Source organism: Centruroides sculpturatus, unplaced genomic scaffold, assembly GCF_000671375.1.
Source record: "Centruroides sculpturatus isolate CEXI.00-Female unplaced genomic scaffold, Cexi_2.0 scaffold60, whole genome shotgun sequence".
Taxonomy (NCBI): domain Eukaryota; kingdom Metazoa; phylum Arthropoda; class Arachnida; order Scorpiones; family Buthidae; genus Centruroides; species Centruroides sculpturatus.
The window spans coordinates 9042-34198 of NW_019384349.1; the positions used below are offsets into that span (position 1 = coordinate 9042).

General features: G+C 25.0%; 2 protein-coding genes across 2 annotated transcripts in view; both read right to left on the reverse strand.

Annotated features, from left to right (window-relative positions):
- LOC111637105 (muscle calcium channel subunit alpha-1-like) overlaps window positions 1-11416 on the reverse strand; it is a 15513-nt gene extending 4097 nt beyond the window's left edge. Inside the window, exons 1-9 of the mRNA XM_023382527.1 lie at window positions 11312-11416; window positions 9496-9648; window positions 7228-7428; window positions 5757-5853; window positions 4459-4574; window positions 3201-3236; window positions 1425-1497; window positions 1159-1319; window positions 537-762 (exon numbers count right to left, since the gene is read on the reverse strand). Coding sequence (XP_023238295.1) covers window positions 537-762; window positions 1159-1319; window positions 1425-1497; window positions 3201-3236; window positions 4459-4574; window positions 5757-5853; window positions 7228-7428; window positions 9496-9648; window positions 11312-11390 — 1142 coding nt within the window. The 5' untranslated portion in view covers window positions 11391-11416. The remainder of the gene's footprint in view (window positions 1-536; window positions 763-1158; window positions 1320-1424; window positions 1498-3200; window positions 3237-4458; window positions 4575-5756; window positions 5854-7227; window positions 7429-9495; window positions 9649-11311) is intronic.
- A 1670-nt stretch (window positions 11417-13086) lies between these two features.
- The window catches only part of LOC111636940, an 83246-nt gene continuing 71175 nt past the window's right edge, over window positions 13087-25157 (reverse strand). Inside the window, exons 3-6 of the mRNA XM_023382330.1 lie at window positions 24627-25059; window positions 23704-23837; window positions 18954-19060; window positions 13087-13140 (exon numbers count right to left, since the gene is read on the reverse strand). Coding sequence (XP_023238098.1) covers window positions 13121-13140; window positions 18954-19060; window positions 23704-23837; window positions 24627-25059 — 694 coding nt within the window. The 3' untranslated portion in view covers window positions 13087-13120. The remainder of the gene's footprint in view (window positions 13141-18953; window positions 19061-23703; window positions 23838-24626; window positions 25060-25157) is intronic.

Here is a 25157-nt window from a genome sequence, read left to right on the forward strand (position 1 = left end):
TTATTAAAAAATAAAATACTTTTTTTTTTTGTAAATTTTTAATCCAATGGAGATTATTATTAATAAAATTAAAGACAAAGTCTGGCAAAAAGGGACCACCATTTATTTCTTGTGTTCCAGACTACACATTTCACAGAGACAGACCTTCCTTTATAGACTACATGCTGCTAAAATTTAAAAAAAAAAAAAAGTCCTTTATACAAAAAAGTCCTTTAACACAAATATATCCAATTAAAATTATAAAAAATTTTTAAAAAGGAACTGCTGATAGTTCCAGTAGATAAAAGCAGAAACACCCCATAGGATGGATGGAAAGCAAGATGTCTGTATATCACCAGCTCCTTTTTAAAATTTTTTTATAATTTTAATTGGATATATTTGTGTTTTTTTTTAAATTCTGGCAGATGAAGCCAATAAAGGAAGGTTTGTCGCTGTGAATGTATAGTCTGGAACACAAGAAATAAATGGTGGCCCCTTTTGGGCATACTTTGCCTTTAATTTTATAAAAAATAAAATTTAAAAAATGAACTACTTACTTGGTAACTTTAAATATACGAAGTAAACGTACGCATCTCAACACTGATACTCCTAGTGGTGGCATGAGATCAGTATAGGTTAAAACCATTTCAAGTATGGAACTTATCACAACAAAGCAATCAAAGCGGTTAAATAATGAAACAAAATATCCTTGGAAGCCCAAACTGTACATTTTAACTACCATTTCAAAGCTGAATAAAGTTACAAAAAATATATTTGCTCCCTCTGAAACAAGAAAAGAAATATATTTATTATTATTAAATAAAATTTACAGATTAATTGAAAATCATTTCACATATATAAACAAACAATAGTAAAAATATATTAGCATGATTTCAAATAGTAAAATTTTCTTTCATTTGCCTATTTTGTTCTATAATACACTTTGTTTAATATTTCTATTCAATAAAATTTTTGATAATAAAATACTTTTATTTTCATCCTATAATTTTCCTTTGATAACATCTAATGTAATTTGTGAAAAATATGGATGTTAAATATTTATCGATGTTTATATAATTAATATTATATTTATTCTATAACTGAATTTCAGATGATATTTCAAAAACAATAGAATTTGAAAAAAACTGTTTGTCTTTTAATTTAATGTTTAATTCTTACCTTGAAATTTATCTAAAAATTTTGGTTGTTGATCATGTTCTGAAGCCAATGTTAAAGTGTTTAAAAATACAAGGACAATTACAATCCAATAAAATACTTGAGACTTTACAACTTTACGACATCCTCTCCTCAATCTCCGATTCTGTCTTTCAAACTGTTTTCTAAAATAAGATAGTAAAGTAATTTATAATGATTAAACATAAGTACATAGTCTTACAATGGAAATGCTTAAATGTTTAAATAAATCTTTAAATTTCAAAACTTACTTTTTAATTGCAAACCAGGAAGGTGGTTTTGCTTCTGCTTGATCATCTCCTTCAACTTGATCTTCTGGTTCAACTGTTCAAATATATATTAAAATTATTTAAGATTATATACTATTTTAGTTTATAATAATTCAAATACACAAAACTGTAATAAAAACAGCAACCATTAAAAATCAAATCATAACCAAAACATATATTTTATATAATGGAAAATTATTTTGTACAATAAAATTACTATAAAAAATATCAAAGCAAAGAAATCTTTTTGAATAAATAATAAAGCTTTTAAATTGTCTAAATTTCCAATTAGGTAATTCTAGTAATGAATCAAATACCATGCTTATTCTACCAAACAGCATAATATCTACAGCTTTTTTCATCTTGTAGCTGCACCATTTATTAAGAGCATTTACTATTAGGGGGCAACTATTACTTCTATTTTTTGAGAATTAGGTGTAATTATTCAAGGGAAACTATTAATGGAATAAATTTGACATTTTTCACTTTATCATTACTCGAACAACACCACAATACTCGACACCTTCACACATTATTTCAACATACAGTATGTTTGTAATGATGTTGAATAGAATGTGCAATTTTTTTCAGTTTACAATAAGCTTTACTTTCCTCCAATTAACAGCATGCTTACTATTAGGGAGTGTTAGCTATAACTTCATCTTGCAGTTACATTGTTTATTAGAATAAATATAGTACTTACAATTACGTCATATTTAAAGAAAGAATATAAACATTCTTTGTCAACATTAATTTGTCAGTTGAATATTTAGAAAAAAATCAATTTATTAATTAAATATGACAGCCACTAAATAACATTTATTAAAATCATAATAATGTAACAATAACTTTATGTATACTTCTAACTTCTTTTCTTTTTTACTTGAAAACTAAAGCTAATCTGGATTAAATTTTAACTAAAATATCTTTTGCATGATCAGTTACATAATTAAACTGAACTGTCAGAAATTACAAATATGATACTTCACTAATTGAGAGTTAATTACACTGGCAATTACATTTCACTTTTAATTATTTACTAATAAATTCACACAATATTTCTACTGTTCATAAACACTTCAATAAATATAATAATCATCAAACTTTCTGTATTAAAAGTCAAATAGAAAAAATGCTTTAATGGAAAATGTTTTTAAATAATTAAAATCTTTATCAAAATTATTTCTGGACACAAAAGAAATTGGACTTAAGTACTGATATCTATTAAGAGCAATAATTTTAAAATATTAATTATCTGCCTGGAGAAAATATTTTCATATAAGGAATTATTATTAAACAAATAATGAAATTACTTAAAAGATCTGATAAAATTGTTTTACAACTATGGAAAAAACTGTCTTATTTTACTGAACATTCAGATTAATTACTCAGAAAAAAATAATAAAAATTATAATTATTTCCAATAAATTTAAAACATTTGATAATCTCAACTTTAAATCTCAACATATTTTTAAGTTTATGGTATATTACATTAATAATATTCATCCTATTGATAGAATTTTAAATATTCAAATAAAAAATAAAAAGATACAATAAACACTGACTAATATTTAAAAAATAAACAGAATAAACATTAATATTTTCAATTTATGTTTTAAGTAAATTTTATTAGAAATTATAGTATTAGTTTTTAAATCCAATAAATTGAAAGCATGTAATAATAATTAATGTAATTGTTAATAAAATAATTTTTTAACTTTAAAATTCAATTCAAATAATCACAAGTCAATAACATACCTTCTCCTTCTTCTTTTTCATCTGGTTCTATATCCTCTGTAATATAAATAATATTTATTATATATTAAAATTTTTCAGATATGAAACATTCATATCATCACATAAAATAAAACAAAATTTTATTATTAACTCTTTAACAGTTATAATTATATATTAAACTTAATAGATTTATAATAATAAATTTTTATAACAGAAAGAGATGATATACATGAGACCCAATTTACATATCAAAATTTTTAGGATTTTTGATAAAATTCACTTTCCTTCATTTTAAAAGAAATGTAAAGTTAATATGGATCACCCTGTATAAAGAAGTAATCATTGAAAAATAATATCATACACAGTCAATCACAATCAAAATTTCATCTATAGCATGTGATCTATACTCTTCTAATCATACACACCAGCAAACTAGAGCTGTCACCATTATTTGTTTCTTGCTTCAAAGATTTAATCCACAATTTCTAGTACTTATTTTTATTTAAAACTTTGTCATAATCTGCATATATTTTAATAGTAGTTATATCTATTAAATACTTTCCTAGTTAGTTTCATGTTTATAGTTGTTTCAAACAAAAACAATTCCTATCCTAGACGATAATAACAGAAGTGATCTGGTTTCATTAGTGTGGTTCTATTTTGCTTATTAAAATTTACTTTAATTTTTTTTAAATCACATTATATAAATTTTCTTATCCTAAGTATCCATCTCATGCAAAGACAATCAATGCAATTAATTTTAAATTATTCTTTGCTTTATAAACATAGGGGCTGTCGATAAATTATGTAATGCAGATATGGATGGATAAGTATGCAGATGCAGATAATCATTACGATGCCTATAAGTGTGTGTAGATGCTTATAAAACCATTATGTAAAACTAAGATCTCAATCCTTTGGTAACAGAATAATTCATTTTTGTTTCCAAAGAGTTGCATTGCTAGCAACTGCTTACATCACTGCTTTGTATGTAATTAATAAAATAACATTCAGTATTCCATTATTATTCCTTGATACAATTAAGGGAATCGATTGAGGATATGTTAATTCCTGTAGATCTATAATATGATGAATATTCTCATGTATATAAACATCAACTCATTCATTATATATGAGAACATAAATGTTCACATAAATGGATTCAATTATCATAAGACAATGCTTCTGATAATGGAGACATTGTAAATATATGAAAAAATATATAGTACTACCAAATTGTCAAAATTCATTCTTTTCATATCATTAATTAATTACAAACCTGCTTGAGTTATCCAATCTAAATAGCCTCGAAGATCTTCTTCAATCTGTTGTTTCTCTCGAAGTTTATGAAAATCACCTCTTGACTTTGCTTTTTCTCTTTCTTTGGAAAATTCACTTGAATTAAAAGATTATAACATTATATTAATACTTTATGAAATAATTCTGACTACAGTAAAACAAACAAACAATCTATTTTCAGCTATCTTTTTACTTATATTATTTTTATTGTTATTATTATACAACTTAATATTATCTTAAGTACCACAGTTAAATGTCTATTATCAAATATCTATATCAAATCAAGTAAAATAATAAAGACTGATCATAAAGAAACACAAAAGATATTCATACTATTCCAGGAATAAAGTCAAAGAACATTGTTTTAATACAAACTGTTGGAAAGAAATCAGCTTGAACAGTTAGATAATACAATATGAATATATTGTTACATACTGAACTAATAGGTATCCCTTTGCAACATTGTCCACATCTCTGTTGCAATTTAGAAAAATTCTTTTTCTAATATATATATTAATGAAATTGTTTATAAAAAGAATTCTTTAGAATGCCTTTAGAATATCTTTAGAATGCTACATTATATATATATATATAATGTGGCATTCTAAAGATATCAAAAATCAAACATTAATACCAAGTAAAGCCTAAACTTTTACTTTTTTAAAATTTTGGATTTTCTTTTAGTACACTGAATATTTCCTTATAAACATACCAATGTATTTTTCTACAAAACGTCAACTTCTATTCAAACTATTAATGCCAGTGAGTCAGCGAGACCAATGAAACTTTTTATTAGATAAAGAATCATGTATCTGTGAAAGCAGTCAACATTGCTATAACACAGCCATAAACTATTGCGACACTGACTGCTTCCCCACTGCCTGGAAGTCTTTCTACAAAATATAAGTCCCTCTCTTCTTATGTCATACACTCCTTTCCCCTATACATGTGTTCAGCAATCCCCTGTGTCTTCTCAGCAGTTTGTTGCCTAATGACACCCATTTAACACAGGTGAAAACATTTGCACTTTGTGTACAATTTTTTCACTGGTTTTTTCAGTGTTTATATTTGTTTGATTTCTTAAATAACCTTTTGTGCTTATTATTATTATTATTATTATAAAATACGTAACTTTATTACCAATTAATGAATAATAAACAACTATGATATAGTCTTCATGATATTCTTGAATAATAAACTACTAAAACTTGTTTAAAATAATTTAATAATTACTTAATCAAAATTAAATTCTAAAATACTATAAGTTTTTCAACTTACCCACTGAGAACACCCAATACGAGGTTAAGAACAAAAAAAGAACCAAGTATAATAAGACTAATAAAATATATCCAAGGCCAACTATTCCCNAAAACATAAATAATTCAATAATTTAATCAGTCAAAAATAAAATATATTTTAAGATGTTTCAATATTAGTTATAAATTTTAGAAAACATTTTTTATATATTTAATATTCTTACTTAAATACAATACAATGAAATCATAAAATTGTAAAAATAAGCATACAGTAAACTAATACATATGGCACTTCAATTTTGTAGTTTTATTGTATTTTAAAATAAGAATAAAAATTGTAATTCATAATGAGCTATTTATTGTGATATCATCATAACGCCATGCTGCAATTTTTCATCACAATAAGTTCAGTAGTGTCTTGCCCCTGTACAACACACTTTTCCTGTTAACAATACAGTTATGCTAGTCATATACTGTATCTAACTTCATTCAGGAGAAAATTTTTGAACTCAAATAACGTGACTTTCAGACCAAAGTAGAAGTTTGTATATAGTTAATCAGGACCTCCTGCCCCTAAGCTTCCCATATCTGGACTCAACATTCATCTATTTAATGCAATTTGAGACTAAAGAAGGACACAATGAATGTCAGTGGGAATTTATAGGTCTACAATTTTTTTAAATTGCAGCCCGATGAATAAAAATGAAAATTTCTTTTCCTTTCATTACTATTATGATGAATATTTTAATAAGGAATTATATAATTAAAGCTTTCTTCTTAGTGAACTGCTATATCTGATAAATTATTGAAGAGATTTGTGTTTTATTTATAAAAAAATTATAAGCACCATAGCAGTTATGTTGATCTTTGTTTATTCTATTACAGAAAAAGCATGGCATTGAGTACAAATTGAAGTTATTTTGATGGTGAGAACTCACAGTCGGCATGAAATTGCCAAAGAGTTTAATAGGCTGCATCTGGACTTCTCATCAATCACACACAGTGATCAAGATGTAGCCTGTTAAACTCTTCACCATCTTCACTCAAACTGCAGATGTTCGCCATCAAAATAACTTCAATTGTTCTGCCTTATTCCATGCTTTATCTGTAAAAGAATAAACAAAGATCAGCATAACTGCTATGGTTCCATACTTGTGAGGCACCCTGTATATTAATTAATAATAGAATTGGTTTTTTTGTTAGTAAAGAAGGAAAAAACATTTTGTTAGTTATATCATTTTTAAATCACAATTTTTCATGTATGTTTAAGTCTTAAAAATTTAAAATCACAATTGTAGTACTTCTTTATAAAGATAAAAGAAAATTTCTCCTAAATGGTAATGTGTATAAAATTAAGAAAAAAAAACCAATTTTATAATCTCATATTAATGTAAATATAAAAGTTTTCAATAACAACTTGTTATATTTTAAAATATAGAATGTTAAAATGTTAAAATATATTTACAAAACAAGGAGAAACAGAAGAATTATTTCACATACATTATACATTACATCTGTCCAACCTTCATTTGTTACACATTGGAATACTGTTAACATGGCAAGTCCAAAATTATCAAAATTTGTAATTCCATCATTTGGTCCTTCCCAATATTCTCTGCATACTTCAAAGAGGGTCTCATTGCATTGAAATCCACTTTTGCCACATGGATGAGGATCTTCTGATTCAATCTGACCTACAATAAAATATGATTAATGTACAAAAATAATCATAAGATATATTGTTAATGAATTTGCATACACATTAATAAATTCATTTTATGACAATTTATAGAAATATCTAAAATTACTTTCATGTTAAGTAATTTAACATTAATATATCCATATGAAAACTATTGTTATTCTTAAACATAAACGCTAAAATAATAAAATAAAATTTAAAGAATTTTTAACTTATTTTAAATTTTCATACGTTTAGAATCATATTAAATAAAAATGTAAACCTATTAAGTCAATACAAAATTATGTAAATGCACATTTTAACTGTTATACACATGTAATGGAAACTAATACAGTACATTACCATACAAGACCATATCAATAGATGTCATCAGATTAACATATTCAAAAATAGAATATAAATTGGTATGTATACATTTAAAAATAGATAGCACAATCTCTTTGGCAGAGAAATCAAGTGTCAGGGATAATCACAAATGGCATAGTCATACATTAAAGGTTTTTAATGAATTTCAAAAATGGACTTTGACATATTTATTATAAAGTATTCTATTTTCAAATATGCTAACTGATGATGACCATTGAATATGATTGAAAACATTTGTTAGTCATTAAAGTTTTCTCGTCTGCTGGATTTTTTAATTTTTTAGAAGTGTTTATTTTACATTTACAACCAGTTTTTCAACAATTGCAGCATTTTTTAGCATTACAGTTACTCGAAAACCATCATATTTCATATTTAAATAAATTGCATTGAGTATGGAATGATTATGTCTGTCATTTATTAAAATTCAACCATAACAAAAGTCATTTATCATGTTTATAAATAATTTTTTGATAAAAACATAAATAATTCAATAATTTAATCAGTCAAAAGAGGAATCAAATTATTTATATCTAATATACATAATTCTAAATATAATTTATACATAACTAGATTCCTACTGCAGGGAATTTTTAGAATATTAAATAAATAAAATATTAATATCTATTTCTTATAAATAGTAGTGAACACTTAATATATGTGTTTTTCATATTAATATATAAAGAAATATAAAATATCTTATAATAAATATTTGTTTTGAATTTTAAAAGATGAGAATAAATAATTACTAAATAATTATATGTAGCATTTTATTGGAAATTATTGTTTATGTAATAATTTTGACTTTTTTAGAATTATCATAATAGTTCTTTTACCTTCACTCTGGATTTATTGTGTAATAAATACACCTCTGCAAATCTCACCACTATCTAAGATATAAAAACCCTGAAAATTTTTAAAGCTGACCAGAAGGGGATATGCCTTAATTATAAGGAAGAGAAACAAAATAGGCAACGTATGATTCCATCATGATCAATAAGATGCCATCCAATCAATTAATGCACCCACCCAGTTACATAATAATGTAGGTTTAACTACATCATAGATCCATTGGCAATGCAGCAATTTAAATTTGAATTCCACCAAAGTCTTCAATACATGTTCCATTCATAGAATGCAGAAAACCTGAAGCATAGCTCGGGAGGAGTCCAAAAACATTTGTTATGAATTAAAATGCAGGGAGTATTGAAAAAGTTCATGAAAAGTGATTATTATTCACAAGCAGAATGCTATATTTATAATTAACTGATGCAAGCATAAACTTGCAACTTGTTTTGTCAGGTATTCAAGTCCCATCAGACTTTCTTTACTCCCAAATTTAAAAAACCACATTAAAGGCACTCACCAGGAGTTGACAGATCGAGTGAAACATTTTGTAGTTTAGTGGTCAGAATCAGAGCACTGATTTCTACAGAAGGACTTAGAAGCATGGTGACACCGTATGGAAAAATGTTTTAATTTAAACAGAACATATGTTGAAAGATAAAGTGCTTAATCCAATTTACTGTCTTTTTATTTATATTTTCTGAGAACATTTTGAATGTACTCATAGTTTGTTTTCTAGCATTTAAAGAAGTCATAGATTTTTCAAGATTTTAATTTCATTGACATCAACTTATACAACATTTATACAATTTATTATATATAAATAAATAAATAAATAATTTATTACACTCACCTGTTACATTATTAAAACATGTTTCATGCATTTTCCCCGAAAATAACTCTAAACCAATAACAGCGTAGATGATAATGACAAAAATTACTAATAAAGCAATATGAAACAAGGGCACCATAGCACATATAATGGAATTTAATACAACTTGAAGACCTGCAAAAATAAACTACTTTTATAAAAATCAAGAAATGTAAATAAAAATATACTATATATATGGTTTTAATTTAATAATAATTCATATGAATAATAAATATTCTGATAATCTATGGAATATTTCAAAAAGTAATCATTTCATTTCTTCATTCAGATTGTTAAATGTAAAAAAGCAATCTCAATATTTTCAAGCCTCAACAACTCATTTCCAGAGAGAAAATGAAGACAAAAAAAAAAAGAAAAATTATNAACCAATTGCTAACATTGCACTTATATAATGTGATATTATGCTAGGCACAGTAAGAAGTAATTATATTAAAGCTAATTAATTTATTCTCTTATATAATTAAAATTTTTTTGGCTATTTCTTATTTTAATGATAGATAAAATAGATTAATAGTCTAAAATTCATTTTGCTAAAATATTTTCACAGTTTAGCACTTTCTTTTCAGAAGTGAAAAATTTTGTGAACATTGTTCTACTTTTTGTTTTAAATTTCTGTTAAAAGAGTACTCAATTTCTAGAATTAAATCATACAAAAAATTTTTAAAATTCAAAAATTTTGAATTATGTTGTTGTATATTTTGTGCATGGGCCTTGACAGGCAAAGTATATGTTCAAAGTCAGATTAATTTTTGGACTAGTTATAAGATGTACAGATATGCTGATGAACAGTGATGGATGTGTACATGATAACATGTTAAATTAAAGTAAATTTATTGATTTCTACAATTTAAGATTGATTATGCATTATGATTGTTGTTTTCTATTTCTTTTATGTAGGATTATTCATAATAATATTCTATAGATTATTCTTTTAGATAGTGTATCAACTTCAAATAATTTTTTTCACCTAGCATTTATTATTAGATGTGTTTAACTCAGAATATAATAACTACAATAATAATCCAATGAAGTTTGAGACAATTTTTATTATTAACAATTTTTTGATTGAAAATACTTTCTTCAGTACACATTGATTAAATGTCCATAATTGAATATTATAAAGGATTACTAGTATTAAAAACAGAAGGTATGGCATAAAAGAGACAAAAGAAATCCTTAAAAACCATAAATAGTTAAAATATAGCAACTTAAAAATAAAAATACAGAGCAACTTTCTTACTGAAGTTGTTATTTAATACAGACTATGAAGTGAAATTAGAATTTTTTAACAAGTTACTAATATAAAACTTCTATTCTAAATGCATCAATAGAAAAGCTAGCTGAAATGTTTAAAATCAAAATTTATCATAAAGTAAATATCCTTTATAATTGAGTAATAATGAAAGACACTCATTCTCTATTCAAATTAGAGAAAGTTTGGAATATAACTTTTTAACAGATTTAACTATAACTTTCAATAGTTCTTATCAAAGAGTTTTTAGAAATAATACTTTTGTTAAATAAAATAATAATAATAGAAAAAGCAACAAATAACTAGAATATACTAGAGACATTTCTTTGTTTTTCATTTTGAGAAATATTACAGTAATGAACAGTGAGAAGTGTTAAAGTGAGAGTTTGTAGTTCAGTAAGTAAAAATATAATGAATTAAATGTTTTATGTCTGTATTTTCTGTAACGTTTTCATTTTCATACATTTTAGTAGAAATTACTAAAAATTAACTATTCATAAAAATATTATGACAATTAATACTTACTTGGAACACCAGAAACTAATCTTAACGGCCTTAAAACTCTAAAAGCTCTTAACGCTTTGACATCAAATCCATCTTTCATTAATGTCTGTAATGCTGTACTTATAACACTAAAAAATTCAAATATATTTTAAAGTAAATATATTAACTATACATAACAAATTAAATTAAAATTAATAAAAAGAACAGAATATGTATTATTTCAGTAAATGTAACTTTTTCAATATACAACATTAAATAAATTGTTGTTATAATAAATTTAATTTTAATTCATCAAATTAAACCAATGAAGAATAATTATTAATAATTAAAGCCAAACAATTGACTAATTATATTGGGCTATATTACTATTATTACTATTAATTAAATGCTAAATAATTTGGCACTAGAAGCAGCTATTAGATACTGTCTCTTGATAAATTTAATAATTATAATTAAATTAATATTTTAATAATTAATTTACAAGGTTCTGGAAGAAAAGAATCTTAATCGTAAAGAAAAGAAAAGAATCATAAGTAACCAAATATACTTATATCTAAATTAATAAGTTCTGGAAGTGAGGATCAGATGAAGATTTGGGTAGTGTAACTGGAAATATGACTGCACAATAAACAGGAGTTGTGGGGTTCCTGTTAATAATAGTGTCATACCAGTCATCTATCTAATTCTGTTCAGGATAAAATTTTTTAACTGAAATAACGTGACTTCCGGTGCAAACCAGAAGTTCATATATAGTTAATTGATATCTCCTGCTGCTAAGCTTTCCATATCTGGTCTCAACTTTCATCTATCTCACTCCGTTCTTGATATTAAAGAAGGGCAGATAATCAGATGGACAGATGCCGTTGGGAATTTATAGGTCTACAATTTTTGAAAATTGCAGCCCAATATACTTAGTCCCATAATCATTATTCGTCATTAGATCATATAACTTTCTAAGCATTAACCATTTAAAAAAGAGAATATTTTTATTATGCATTTCCTATAACAGTGTAAAGTTATCTCTCTTCTAACTGATGTTTAAAGGCATTTTAAATTTGAAGATTTGGCTGAAATTTATGAATTTTCTCCTCTTCTTGCTAGAGACAAATCAGAAGTTTGATTATATTAGACTATTTTTACACTTCTTTGACAAAAGTTGTTATAAGATTAAATATTATACAATTATGTAAACACACACACACATATATATATAGAAAATAAATACAAAATAAATTAATTAAAATAAATCTGATTATATTTAATACATAAATTATGATTAAACTCTGTTTAGACTGAACTTCAGTATAAACTCTGTTTAAATTCAGTAATATGAAAATAATTTTACTTATTTTAATTAGTTTTATTAAATTTTTTTCAGTAATGTATATATGCATGAATTTGATTCAATACATTGATTATATATAAACTATGAAACTTTCTAATCTACAAATCTTTCAAATTCTATAATTAAATTCCATTTCTTTCACCAAAACTGAATTTATTTGCAAAAAATTAAAGTTATTTTGAATTCATTTTAATTGTTTATAGTTTTATATTAAAGAAGCATTTAAAAACAATTATTTATTAAAATATTTTAACTATTTTGTAAATACAAATAAAACATTTCAATTTATTACTATTTTTTCCTTTTCTCATAAAAATAAATAATATTCAATTATTACTAAAATATTTTATTCATCATTTTTTTTAATTTTAAATTGATAGATTTAAAGTTTAACAAATTTAAATCTTTTATTAATATCATTAAATTAATAAATACTTACATTAATAAGTCAACATTGTAGTTCTAAGTTTATATTTATAAAATTTTCATATCCATAAGTTTATATCTGTATTAAACAAATGAATGACATTTTAATTTATATAATAGTTCCCAATTCTTTTTTTTATTTAATTACTTATTTAATTTTTATACAATTCAAAAAGAATGTAAAACATGCATTTCAAGATTCACAAAGAAGTGATGCAACATCTCTACAAACTATAAATAAAATACATCCTCTTATTTATCTTTTATCATTACAAAGATTGAATATTCTATAAGTTATTTAATTTTCTGCATGTTGTTTAACTTAATAGAATTAATTAAAGACCTGTATATTTAAAACTGATTGATAGAAATGGAATACCAAAAATTTAAGTATTTGCAAGAGGGATAAAAAATATTTTAGGTATATAAATTTGCATTGACTAGCAGCGAATGTGTTAATTAATTAATGTAACCTTCGCTGCCAGTTGAGTCATTTTTGCACCAGTTGCGTGATGAAAATTATATCAACTGGTAGAAAATGTGTTGATGTTGAGATGATATAACATAATTTTATGTAATTTAATAAACATTAAATATCAATGTAATAAAATTATAAACATATTTGCTATATTGTTTATCAACCAAAAAAAAATGTAATAGTATTGCTTCCTAGAGCATGTAGATAGAAAAAATGATGGAATGTTATAAAGTGCCGATTTGCATATGCTGAGATGTCAGTAAAATAAACATATTTTGTTTTTTCCTCCATTTAATAAAAATGTAATTTCACTACATGATGCTTTATATCTCAAAACTCACCATTTACTTCAATCTAAAAATTTCCTTTACCAAAAGTCAGAAAAATAATTATGAACTTTTCTGAATAATGATTTTCAAGTTAAAATGGCATCTTGACAGTCAATAAAACTTTTAGCAAATTTTGTAACATTAGCATGGCATTTATTGCTTAAATGTTAATAGTTATAAAAAAAATTCTAAAATAATAATTACATTGCTTTTTACTATGCTAAATATATTTATAATTATTAAATAATAATCCTGTTCATTTGTAATTATATATTTAACAACATTTAAGAAATATAGCATTCAAAACGTTTTTAAATTAAATTTTACAAAAAAAAATGTGCATAAAATTGAATAATCTTTCTTATTCATATTACATGATTTGAATATAGACTGTGAATAATTCAAAAATTTGACATTCTAGATTAAAAAAAAAATTATTTCAGTAAATACTATCTTTATNTTATTTATCTTTTATCATTACAAAGATTGAATATTCTATAAGTTATTTAATTTTCTGCATGTTGTTTAACTTAATAGAATTAATTAAAGACCTGTATATTTAAAACTGATTGATAGAAATGGAATACCAAAAATTTAAGTATTTGCAAGAGGGATAAAAAATATTTTAGGTATATAAATTTGCATTGACTAGCAGCGAATGTGTTAATTAATTAATGTAACCTTCGCTGCCAGTTGAGTCATTTTTGCACCAGTTGCGTGATGAAAATTATATCAACTGGTAGAAAATGTGTTGATGTTGAGATGATATAACATAATTTTATGTAATTTAATAAACATTAAATATCAATGTAATAAAATTATAAACATATTTGCTATATTGTTTATCAACCAAAAAAAAATGTAATAGTATTGCTTCCTAGAGCATGTAGATAGAAAAAATGATGGAATGTTATAAAGTGCCGATTTGCATATGCTGAGATGTCAGTAAAATAAACATATTTTGTTTTTTCCTCCATTTAATAAAAATGTAATTTCACTACATGATGCTTTATATCTCAAAACTCACCATTTACTTCAATCTAAAAATTTCCTTTACCAAAAGTCAGAAAAATAATTATGAACTTTTCTGAATAATGATTTTCAAGTTAAAATGGCATCTTGACAGTCAATAAAACTTTTAGCAAATTTTGTAACATTAGCATGGCATTTATTGCTTAAATGTTAATAGTTATAAAAAAAATTCTAAAATAATAATTACATTGCTTTTTACTATGCTAAATATATTTATAATTATTAAATAATAATCCTGTTCATTTGTAATTATATATTTAACAACATTTAAGAAATATAGCATTCAAAACGTTTTTAAATTAAATTTTACAAAAAAAAATGTGCATAAAATTGAATAATCTTTCTTATTCATATTACATGATTTGAATATAGACTGTGAATAATTCAAAAATTTGACATTCTAGATTAAAAAAAAAATTATTTCAGTAAATACTATCTTTATATATGTTACAGATAATATGATTTTCACATGACATAATTGGCATTTATGTTTATAGTCAGCATATTTTAATGATGAATAAATCATTTTTAATGAATCTATATCATACAGTTTAATATTAAATAAATTTTCTTTACATTCAACAAATTTAAACAACAATTTCAAATATTTGTAATATTTTAAATATATTTTTACAAAAGAGTGAAATATAAAATCTCCAAAAATATCAAAATAAATTATTATATTGTTTTAATCAATTCATTAATATATATACCTTCTATATAAATAAATAGAAATAAAGTAAGAATTCCAGAACATATAATTATATGAAATTAAATGTATATTAACATAGAAATAAGATATTTTAATATATTTTGATTAATAACTTTCATAAACAGTATAACTGCAGTTACTTTATTAATTTATGAATAATTCAACAGATGCCACACCATTTTTGTTTTGTGAATCTTGAAGTATCGCCAAACAACTGTTTATCGCATTCTTACTGTATTAAAATTGAATAAGAAAAATTCAATTATTATTATTATTACATCAATTGTCATTCTTTATTTCAATACAGAAATAAAATCATAGATATGAGCTTTATATACTCTTAACCACAACTTTCATGTATAACTATAATCTAAAATCTGTTAATTTCATTTTAAATCTAAATGAATTCAAAAAATTTAGTAATATAAATTAAAACATAGAAGAGAAGTAAAAAATTAAAATATTATCAACAAAATTTATTTCTAGAATATTTTGATTACAACTACTTATATTCAATATTGTATTTTATATAATGATAAACAATTCTTTACAGTGAATAAAATTATTTTTTAACAAATTATATAAAAATAACTACAGTAGTTAAATTTTAAAAAATTTCAGAAATAAAGAATAAATTAAATTATTAACATATTATAGCAGTATTACTAAAGCCAACCACTGCCCTATGTCATTGAACTATGTAACGACAATAATAATAATAATAAATTACCAAACAATTTGATATTAGAAGAAGGTGTCAGGCACCATCTCGTATTAAATTTAAGTGGCTAGCTTTAGTAATATATTATATCAGGTTTCCTTCCATAGTGTTGTTTGTTCATATTATACCCTTCATAGCAGGGTATAATTTGAACTTCTTATATCAATTTAAATCTGCTTCTAAACTCACATTAAATATTTTTTTGTTAAACATTAATTTTGAAAATTTTTAAAGTTGTATTTCTAAAAATTTTGGATCAACTTAAAGAATATATAATTTTAAAATAAAGTTAATATTTGTACATTCTAAATATAAAATTTTTAATATTAGTGAAACAATCTTCCATATATTATTTAATTTATGAAATATTTTTTATAGTTTAAATCATACGATGAAATGTCAGAATGATGGAATTATGTAGTGATAAATTATATTTTTATACTAAATGCCTTTAACTTAACACAAATGTAACTAAAATTTCAGTTTCATTTTTGATTGAGATATTAATCAGACAAAACTTTACTATTACTTTCTAGAATTTGTCATATTTCATTAAAACATTTTATAAAACTGAATTAGTGACTAAATTCTTAATATAAAATGAAATTTAAATCTTATCTTTACAGTTAGTTCAAATTTTATAATTTCAAGAAGACAAAGTTTCATAGGGAATGTTTGATAGAACAGCTAGTGTGAAGATAAAAATTGATCCTTAAAGGAGAAGAATAAGGGCGATCAAAGGCAATGAATTTTTCCTAGCCGGAACATACCTACATATACATGATTGCACACATACATACATAGAAACAAGTACAAACTTAATTAAGCTTTAAATCAAGTGATAAATGACTATTAGATTTATTATTGGAAATTGTTTGACATATTAATGTCTAAATATTATGTCTCATCAGGTGCAATATATTATTTTATGCACATAATGTATATTTTCTGTTTTCAATTTAACTTTCTTTACTCCAATTATATAAATCATTTTATTTTTTAAGTGTCTTCTCTGTACAGGCACATTATTTCTTAAATCTTATCCTTAATTCTTTTTTATAACAAAATTTTTTTTCTTCAAATACTGTGATTATAAATCTTTGTGAAAATATAGAAATAAGAAATAATCTGGATTTATAACTAGATTATTTTTAGTCATTAATTTCTACAGTAGTATATTTGGAATTTGTTTATTGGTTAGCTTAATTTAAACTAACCAATTGCTAACATTGCACTTGTATAATGTGATATTATGCTAGGCACAGAAAGAAGTAATTATATTAAAGCTAATTAATTTATTCTCTTATATAATTAAAATTTTTTTTGGCTATTTCTTATTTTAATGATAGATAAATAGTCTAAAATTCATTTTGCTAAAATATTTTCACAGTTTAGCACTTTCTTTTCAGAAGTGAAAAATTTTGTGAACATTGTTCTACTTTTTGTTTTAAATTTCTGTTAAAAGAGTACTCAATTTCTAGAATTAAATCATACAAAAAATTTTTAAAATTCAAAAATTTTGAATTATGTTGTTGTATATTTTGTGCATGGGCCTTGACAGGCAAAGTATATGTTCAAAGTCAGATTAATTTTTGGACTAGTTATAAGATGTACAGATATGCTGATGAACAGTGATGGATGTGTACATGATAACATGTTAAATTAAAGTAAATTTATTGATTTCTACAATTTAAGATTGATTATGCATTATGATTGTTGTTTTCTATTTCTTTTATGTAGGATTATTCATAATAATATTCTATAGATTATTCTTTTAGATAGTGTATCAACTTCAAATAATTTTTTTCACCTAGCATTTATTATTAGATGTGTTTAACTCAGAATATAATAACTACAATAATAATCCAATGAAGTTTGAGACAATTTTTATTATTAACAATTTTTTGATTGAAAATACTTTCTCGAGTACACATTGATGAAATGTCCATAATTGAATATTATAAAGGATTACTGGTATTAAAAACAGAAGGTATGGCATAAAAGAGACAAAAGAAATCCTTAAAAACTATAAATAGTTAAAATATAGCAACTTAAAAATAAAAATACAGAGCAACTTTCTTACTGAAGTTGTTATTTAATACAGACTATAAAGTGAAATTAGAATTTTTTAACAAGTTACTAATATAAAACTTCTATTCTAAATGCATCAATAGAAAAGCTAGCTGAAATGTTTAAAATCAAAATTTATCATAAAGTAAATATCCTTTATAATTGAGTAATAATGAAAGACACTCATTCTCTATTCAAATTAGAGAAAGTTTGGAATATAACTTTTTAACAGATTTAACTATAACTTTCAATAGTTCTTATCAAAGAGTTTTTAGAAATAATACTTTTGTTAAATAAAATAATAATAATAGAAAAAGCAACAAATAACTAGAATATACTAGAGACATTTCTTTGTTTTTCATTTTGAGAAATATTACAGTAATGAACAGTGAGAAGTGTTAAAGTGAGAGTTTGTAGTTCAGTAAGTAAAAATATAATGAATTAAATGTTTTATGTCTGTATTTTCTGTAACGTTTTCATTTTCATACATTTTAGTAGAAATTACTAAAAATTAACTATTCATAAAAATATTATGACAATTAATACTTACTTGGAACACCAGAAACTAATCTTAACGGCCTTAAAACTCTAAAAGCTCTTAACGCTTTGACATCAAATCCATCTTTCATTAATGTCTGTAATGCTGTACTTATAACACTAAAAAATTCAAATATATTTTAAAGTAAATATATTAACTATACATAACAAATTAAATTAAAATTAATAAAAAGAACATGAAACAGCACAAAGTCAACAATACAACTGGTAGTGATCGACAATACCTAGCCGTATTGGTAAATTTAGCGCGATAAGAAACCTCATTGTTTTTCTAATACATTCGTTTATAATATAAAAATTTGAATTTTATGGAGTGTAAACTCGAATAAAGTAACGAAGATAATTATACAGGATTAGAAGAATCTTAAAATATCTAATTAAAATAAACAACAAACGAAAAAATAAAATAATGGATAATAATGGTTAGAGATTACACGTACGCCATTATTATTAATGTGACTCTATCAATGAGGCATGTAAAAAGAGATTTTCTTTGCAATTCCTGGCGTTGATTGGTTTATTTTTAAACAAGAAATCCTCTTTAAATTTATCAATTAATTTTCTTTTTTTCTTTTCTTGTTGGCGGAGGTAGAATCATTGTCGACGTATAACAGAACAATTTCAATTATTAAAGCGGGCCGAGTTAATTAACTCCTTAAGAACGTGGCCTATTTCTGTTGAATAATCTGGTCACATGGCATGTCAATAATTTAATTACCCGTTCTCTTACATAAATTTCGCGGATATTCTTGTCAGATGACACGGAAGGAGAATTGTCATTTCGTATGTAATGGATCTTTACCAATTTCTCTTTATCTTTATACAGTTATTGGTTAAGATTAATAATGGCTGGTGAATTCTACCCTGTTAGATAATTTCGAATTTATTCTAACGTCAGTTAAGTTGTAAGAGAACATTTGCTATGGAAATTGTTAACAATTCTCTAACGAGTTTCTTTCTTTTTTTTTTTTTCCTCCCCTCNAGTTTGCATCAGAAGTTCCTATATACAGTAGTTAATAGATGCTTCCAGCCCCTAATCTTTCCATATCTGGTCTCAGCTTTCATCTATCTAATTCTGTTCTTGAGATTAAGGAAGAACAGACAGATAAACAAACAGACAGACGGACAACAGTGAGAATTTATAGGTCTACAATTTTTTCAAATTGCAGCCCAATTATTAAATTTAGAAAGAGATGGCACCTAATGCTTGCCTTTAGTGCTAAATTACTTAGCATTTAATTAGTAATAATAGTAGTAATATATCCTAATGTAATTTGGCAATCGTTTGACTTTAATATATAACTATCGGGTTTGGATGTTTATATTTGTATAATTATTAATAAGTTTATATTTTAAAGTATTTTAATTATTATCAAAATTTAAAAATAATATATAGTTAAGTCTCCAAGGTTTTAATCCTTTTCATTCTGGGAAAAACTGTAAAACTTAAGATATAAATATTATGGGCAATCTCATTATTAAATTTTTGTCAAAATTTAGTAAGTTATGAACTTCTTAAACAATATACTGCTGCTGAAAACAAAAATGTCATACCTTAAGTTTACATTGTTTATTTAAATATTGTTTCTTTGCAAATTGCTTATTTGTTTGCAAAAATGTCATTTAAGGTCAATTGCTTCAACTTCTGCTGCAATATGACAAAACTATAGCCTAACTCTTTCCAGCATATAATTTCAGTCTTGTGTTAAGATTTTCAACTTCCTTGAGAAGTCTTCCTCAGGTCTAGAATCTCTTCAATTATTCAAGTTTGCAATAGTAAAGACACGAGGAAGACTTCTCAAAGAAAACATTAGTGCATGACTGAAATTATGTGCTGGAAAGAGTGAGTAAGGCTATAGTTTTGTCATGTTGTGAACTGAAGTCCCAGTTTGTACATTTGAAATGTTGTTCTACCGCTTTTCTAAACATGATTTTTTATTACTTCTTTCTGTTAAATAAGGTACATTTGCAGCTGAGTAATATAGCATTATTTTTGTTGTATAAAAGAGATTCATTGAAGGTTGGAATACTTTGTTAGTAAAGCCTCCACTGTCATCAGGAGAGTTAAATTTTTCATCATGGAATCAAAGTATATCCTAAAAAATATATTCTGCATCTTTTTCCATTTTCCTTTTCACATGTAAGGATATCACTTTCAATGTTAGAATCAAGTTCTTCAGCTAGAATATGATCAGAAGGAAAAACATAGACTAATTTACACACTAACATAGACTAATTTATCATAACAGTAGCTTCATAAAACATAGACTAATTTATCATAACAGTAGCTTCTTCAATTAGATCATCAAAATTTAATGGAAAAACCTGCCCTTTCAAAATATTTTACTATCATTTCATCCTTAACATTTCTTCAAGATGTGCGAGCATAAATCGGATATACAACACAGTAGAAATACCACCGTACTCTCCACGTACATGACAGACCCTGATATTACAGCAGACTTTCCCAGAGCCCAATCATCCTTACTACCCCACATCCAGAACACGTCAATAGTTAGAGGCAGTCAAGAGTTTTAAGGCCTACTCCAAGTCCACATGCATTAATTTTAAGGAAGAGATGTCTCTATCAATGGCACGGCAGGCTTTACTTGACAGCGATACTTAGTTTTCAATCTTATTTAAAGATTGACATGGGGAATGCATGTGCATAAATTTCCTTTATTCAAACTCTTCATCTTACTATTCCATTTTATATTCTCGAATGATATTAAAAGATCCAGCTTATTTAGAATTAAGAAAACCTGAAAAAAAACCTAGAAGGGGTTATGAAAACATTTGTTTTTTATTGCTTAGCCATACTTCACACCAGTTATTGGTTGTAGAGTGTCTTATTTTATACATGTTCTATTCTAATTTAAAGTTTTGTTCTTGAAGCTGATATGACTAATACAGTGGGTGATCTGTTAACAGTTTGCACTACAAACAAATTGGATAATGAACACTTTTGCAAAAGATTTTTCTGTTCAGACAATGAACACATGTTTGGATAAAAAACATCTCACAGAACAAACATAAGAAGAAACGACACAAAATAATTAGTACCAATTGGTCTTCCCTTGTCTTCAGGCAACAATTTGAAACTTTTTGAAGCACGAGAGATGTCAACATCAACACTCAACCTGGTATATATTGATCAGATAGTATTCCTCCAAACTTTGAAAATCTTCCTTGTAATTCCAGCCTCTTATTTTTCTGACAGAAACAATTCTTTTATAGTATTCGGGATACTGTCAGGCGGGAACTCTAAGTTTTGCATTGTTTTTTATTTTCGAGATGTGAGAGTATAATAGCAAAGGTAGAGAGTGGGCAGAAGATGTCTGATGTTGCTGGGCAGGTCTACAGTAGGCCACAGTTCAATCTTATCTAAGAATGATACAGTATAATCAAGAAGACTCAAGCAGCTTAAAGAGTAATAAAAATCACTCGCATCTGAGAAGTAAAAAACATTGAAGAGTGTTGACGACAGAAGAATGCCAAGATGACACCTTGAATGAAGAACACCAAGAAACTCGGTGAGATATGTTTTCTTCTGAAAAAGAGGATTAATGCCGACATCTGTTATTAAAGATCTTTTGAAGAAGTGGGAAGATGTCAGAACAATGTCTTAGAATGGCATCCAAACCAAGTTGAGGTTAATAGGCTTAGGGATCTCTACAACGACAATGCTATTAATTGCTTCCGAAAAATCCTGAAGAAGAGAGAAAAGCAATTGACATTGGACAGATTCTTTAATGCCCCACAAACGTAAAAAACATGATTGATAAAAATGCAAGACTGTGTATATATGTATTTTTATTATTACATACTGTATAAATAATCGTAGAAAGAAAGTATATAATATTTTTATTTTTGGGATCTCCAGAATAGATTAATCAAATTCCCATAAAAATCTATGGTAAATTGATAATCAGTTAACAAACAATTCGGATAGAGAACAAAGTCTTGGAATAAATCATGTTCGTTAACCGATCATCCACTGTATATTGAAAAAGTTTGAGCAGTACAAATCAACCATCACTAATCCAGCAATCAGTAATCTGGTACTAATTTTGACTAGCATAATTTCAAATTTCTCAGACTGTGCACTAACCAACTGCCACTGTTTGGGGTGCTCAACATTGCCAGATGTACAACAATATCAAAATGTATGACAATTTGAAAGAATTTTCATTTAATATTTGTTTTTTCTTTATTAACCAACTAGTACTGATTTACTGGGTATTTTAAATATACAATGAAATGGTGGGTTAAGTGTATTCTAATCTAACCATAAGTAATCCAACAAAATCATTTATCAGACACTCTACAGGTCCCAATGATGCTGGATTAGAAATAGTCAATCTGTATAAAGAACAAGTTTTATATTTATGTTTTTAATATGACACAACAGAATTTTTAAAAAATTATGTAATATTTCACTTATCATTTTTAATATGTTAAAAGTATTAATGAAACAAAATAATACTTAAATAATTAAACTCAAATTTAGAATCTCAAAAAATATATTTAATAAAAAAATAATAGGTGTTTATGAATTTTAATTGTTTTTAAACTATTTATAATAGCTTTCATTAACAAAAATCAAAATAATTCTGGATCAGATTAAGATTAAAAAGCAATATTACATATTTCATCCAAATTTTTAATTATATTAAAATTATGTTTGTGTTTTTAATGATTAAATTCCGTTTGCAAAAGTTATTAAATCAATTCATATTTACCCAATTACTACTATAACAAAATCAAGGAAGTTCCAAGTGTTCCGAAGATACGCTCCCGGATGCAATAGTAAACCATAGGCAATTATTTTCATCACACATTCGGCAGTAAATATTACAAGAAATATATATTCTACTTTTTCCTGAAATTAAAGAAAAAGAATAGAATTTACTAAACTTTGATTAATGCAATATTATCATAATTAAAAAAAAACCTCAAAACATAACATCAAATTATCAAAGATAAAAACCTAGTAACTTTCAGATGGCAGATTTGGACCAATATCTATCAGTATATTAAGCTAATCACATACAATAACTTTCAATAAATGTGGATTATTTATGTGATGACTACATTGAAAACATGTAATTTCCTTCAAACCAATTCTTGGAAAAAAATCCAGTAATGATATAATAAAAATATACAAATTTTGAATCTTGAAAATATTATCTTATAAAATGATTTGTAATTAAAAAATAACTTAAAAATGCTATATAATTCAAAGAAAAAAGTGCCATTATAAAATACTTTATGATAAATATAAACATAACACCATACTCTTGCTGAGCTTATTATTACTTTAATTTCAAACGTTTTCAGCCCAATTTCAATAGGCCATCTTCAAGAACTATTCGAATACAACTTTCGAATAACTTTTAAATTTAAACTTTTAACATAAACTGTAACTATTAACTATTTAACATATTTTTAAATATCACCGTAAACCATTAAATATTTAACTAAAAAATTTTTAACATATTATATGATAAACATAAATAATATAAAATAATAAAAATATATATAAAAAATATATAAAAAATAAAGCTTACTATAACAAAAATATACATTAAACCAGTACTACACAACTGCCATAATTTTACGGGTTTTTAATCCCCATTTCCTTTTCTATTATGTACTTCCATGCCGTTGGAAGAGCATTAGCATCCTTGGCGTTTAGACACTTGCTATTTATCTTACTCTTATAAATCTCCATTTTTTCTATGCCAAAGGCAATAGTCGGAGAATGGACCGGTTTAACAATTCGTGCCTCATCCCATTTAACACTTGCACCATCTGTTTGCGCCATGATTGCCAAGATAGTGTTGTTGTTCCCTTTACTAACATCATACATATGCTCCTTTAAACGAACTGCCAGGTTCCTTGTGGTTACGCCCACATAATCTTTTTCTACTCCTAATTGTTGATTTTCAAAAGGAATTCTATAAACCCCAGCTTTTTCCTTCATTCCTATCTTGTCCTTATCATTCCTTAGTAACTTGTAGATGTTCGGCGCTCTTTTATAAATAGATCTTGTGCTCTTATATTTACACAACTCTTCCATTATTCCTTCTACATTCCTGTTGTACGTAAATTTATTAAACCTATCTTTTGGCTTATTCCGTTTGTTTGTCCCTTGCTTGTAACCTTTGACCAAACCATTAATTGTAGATGTTTT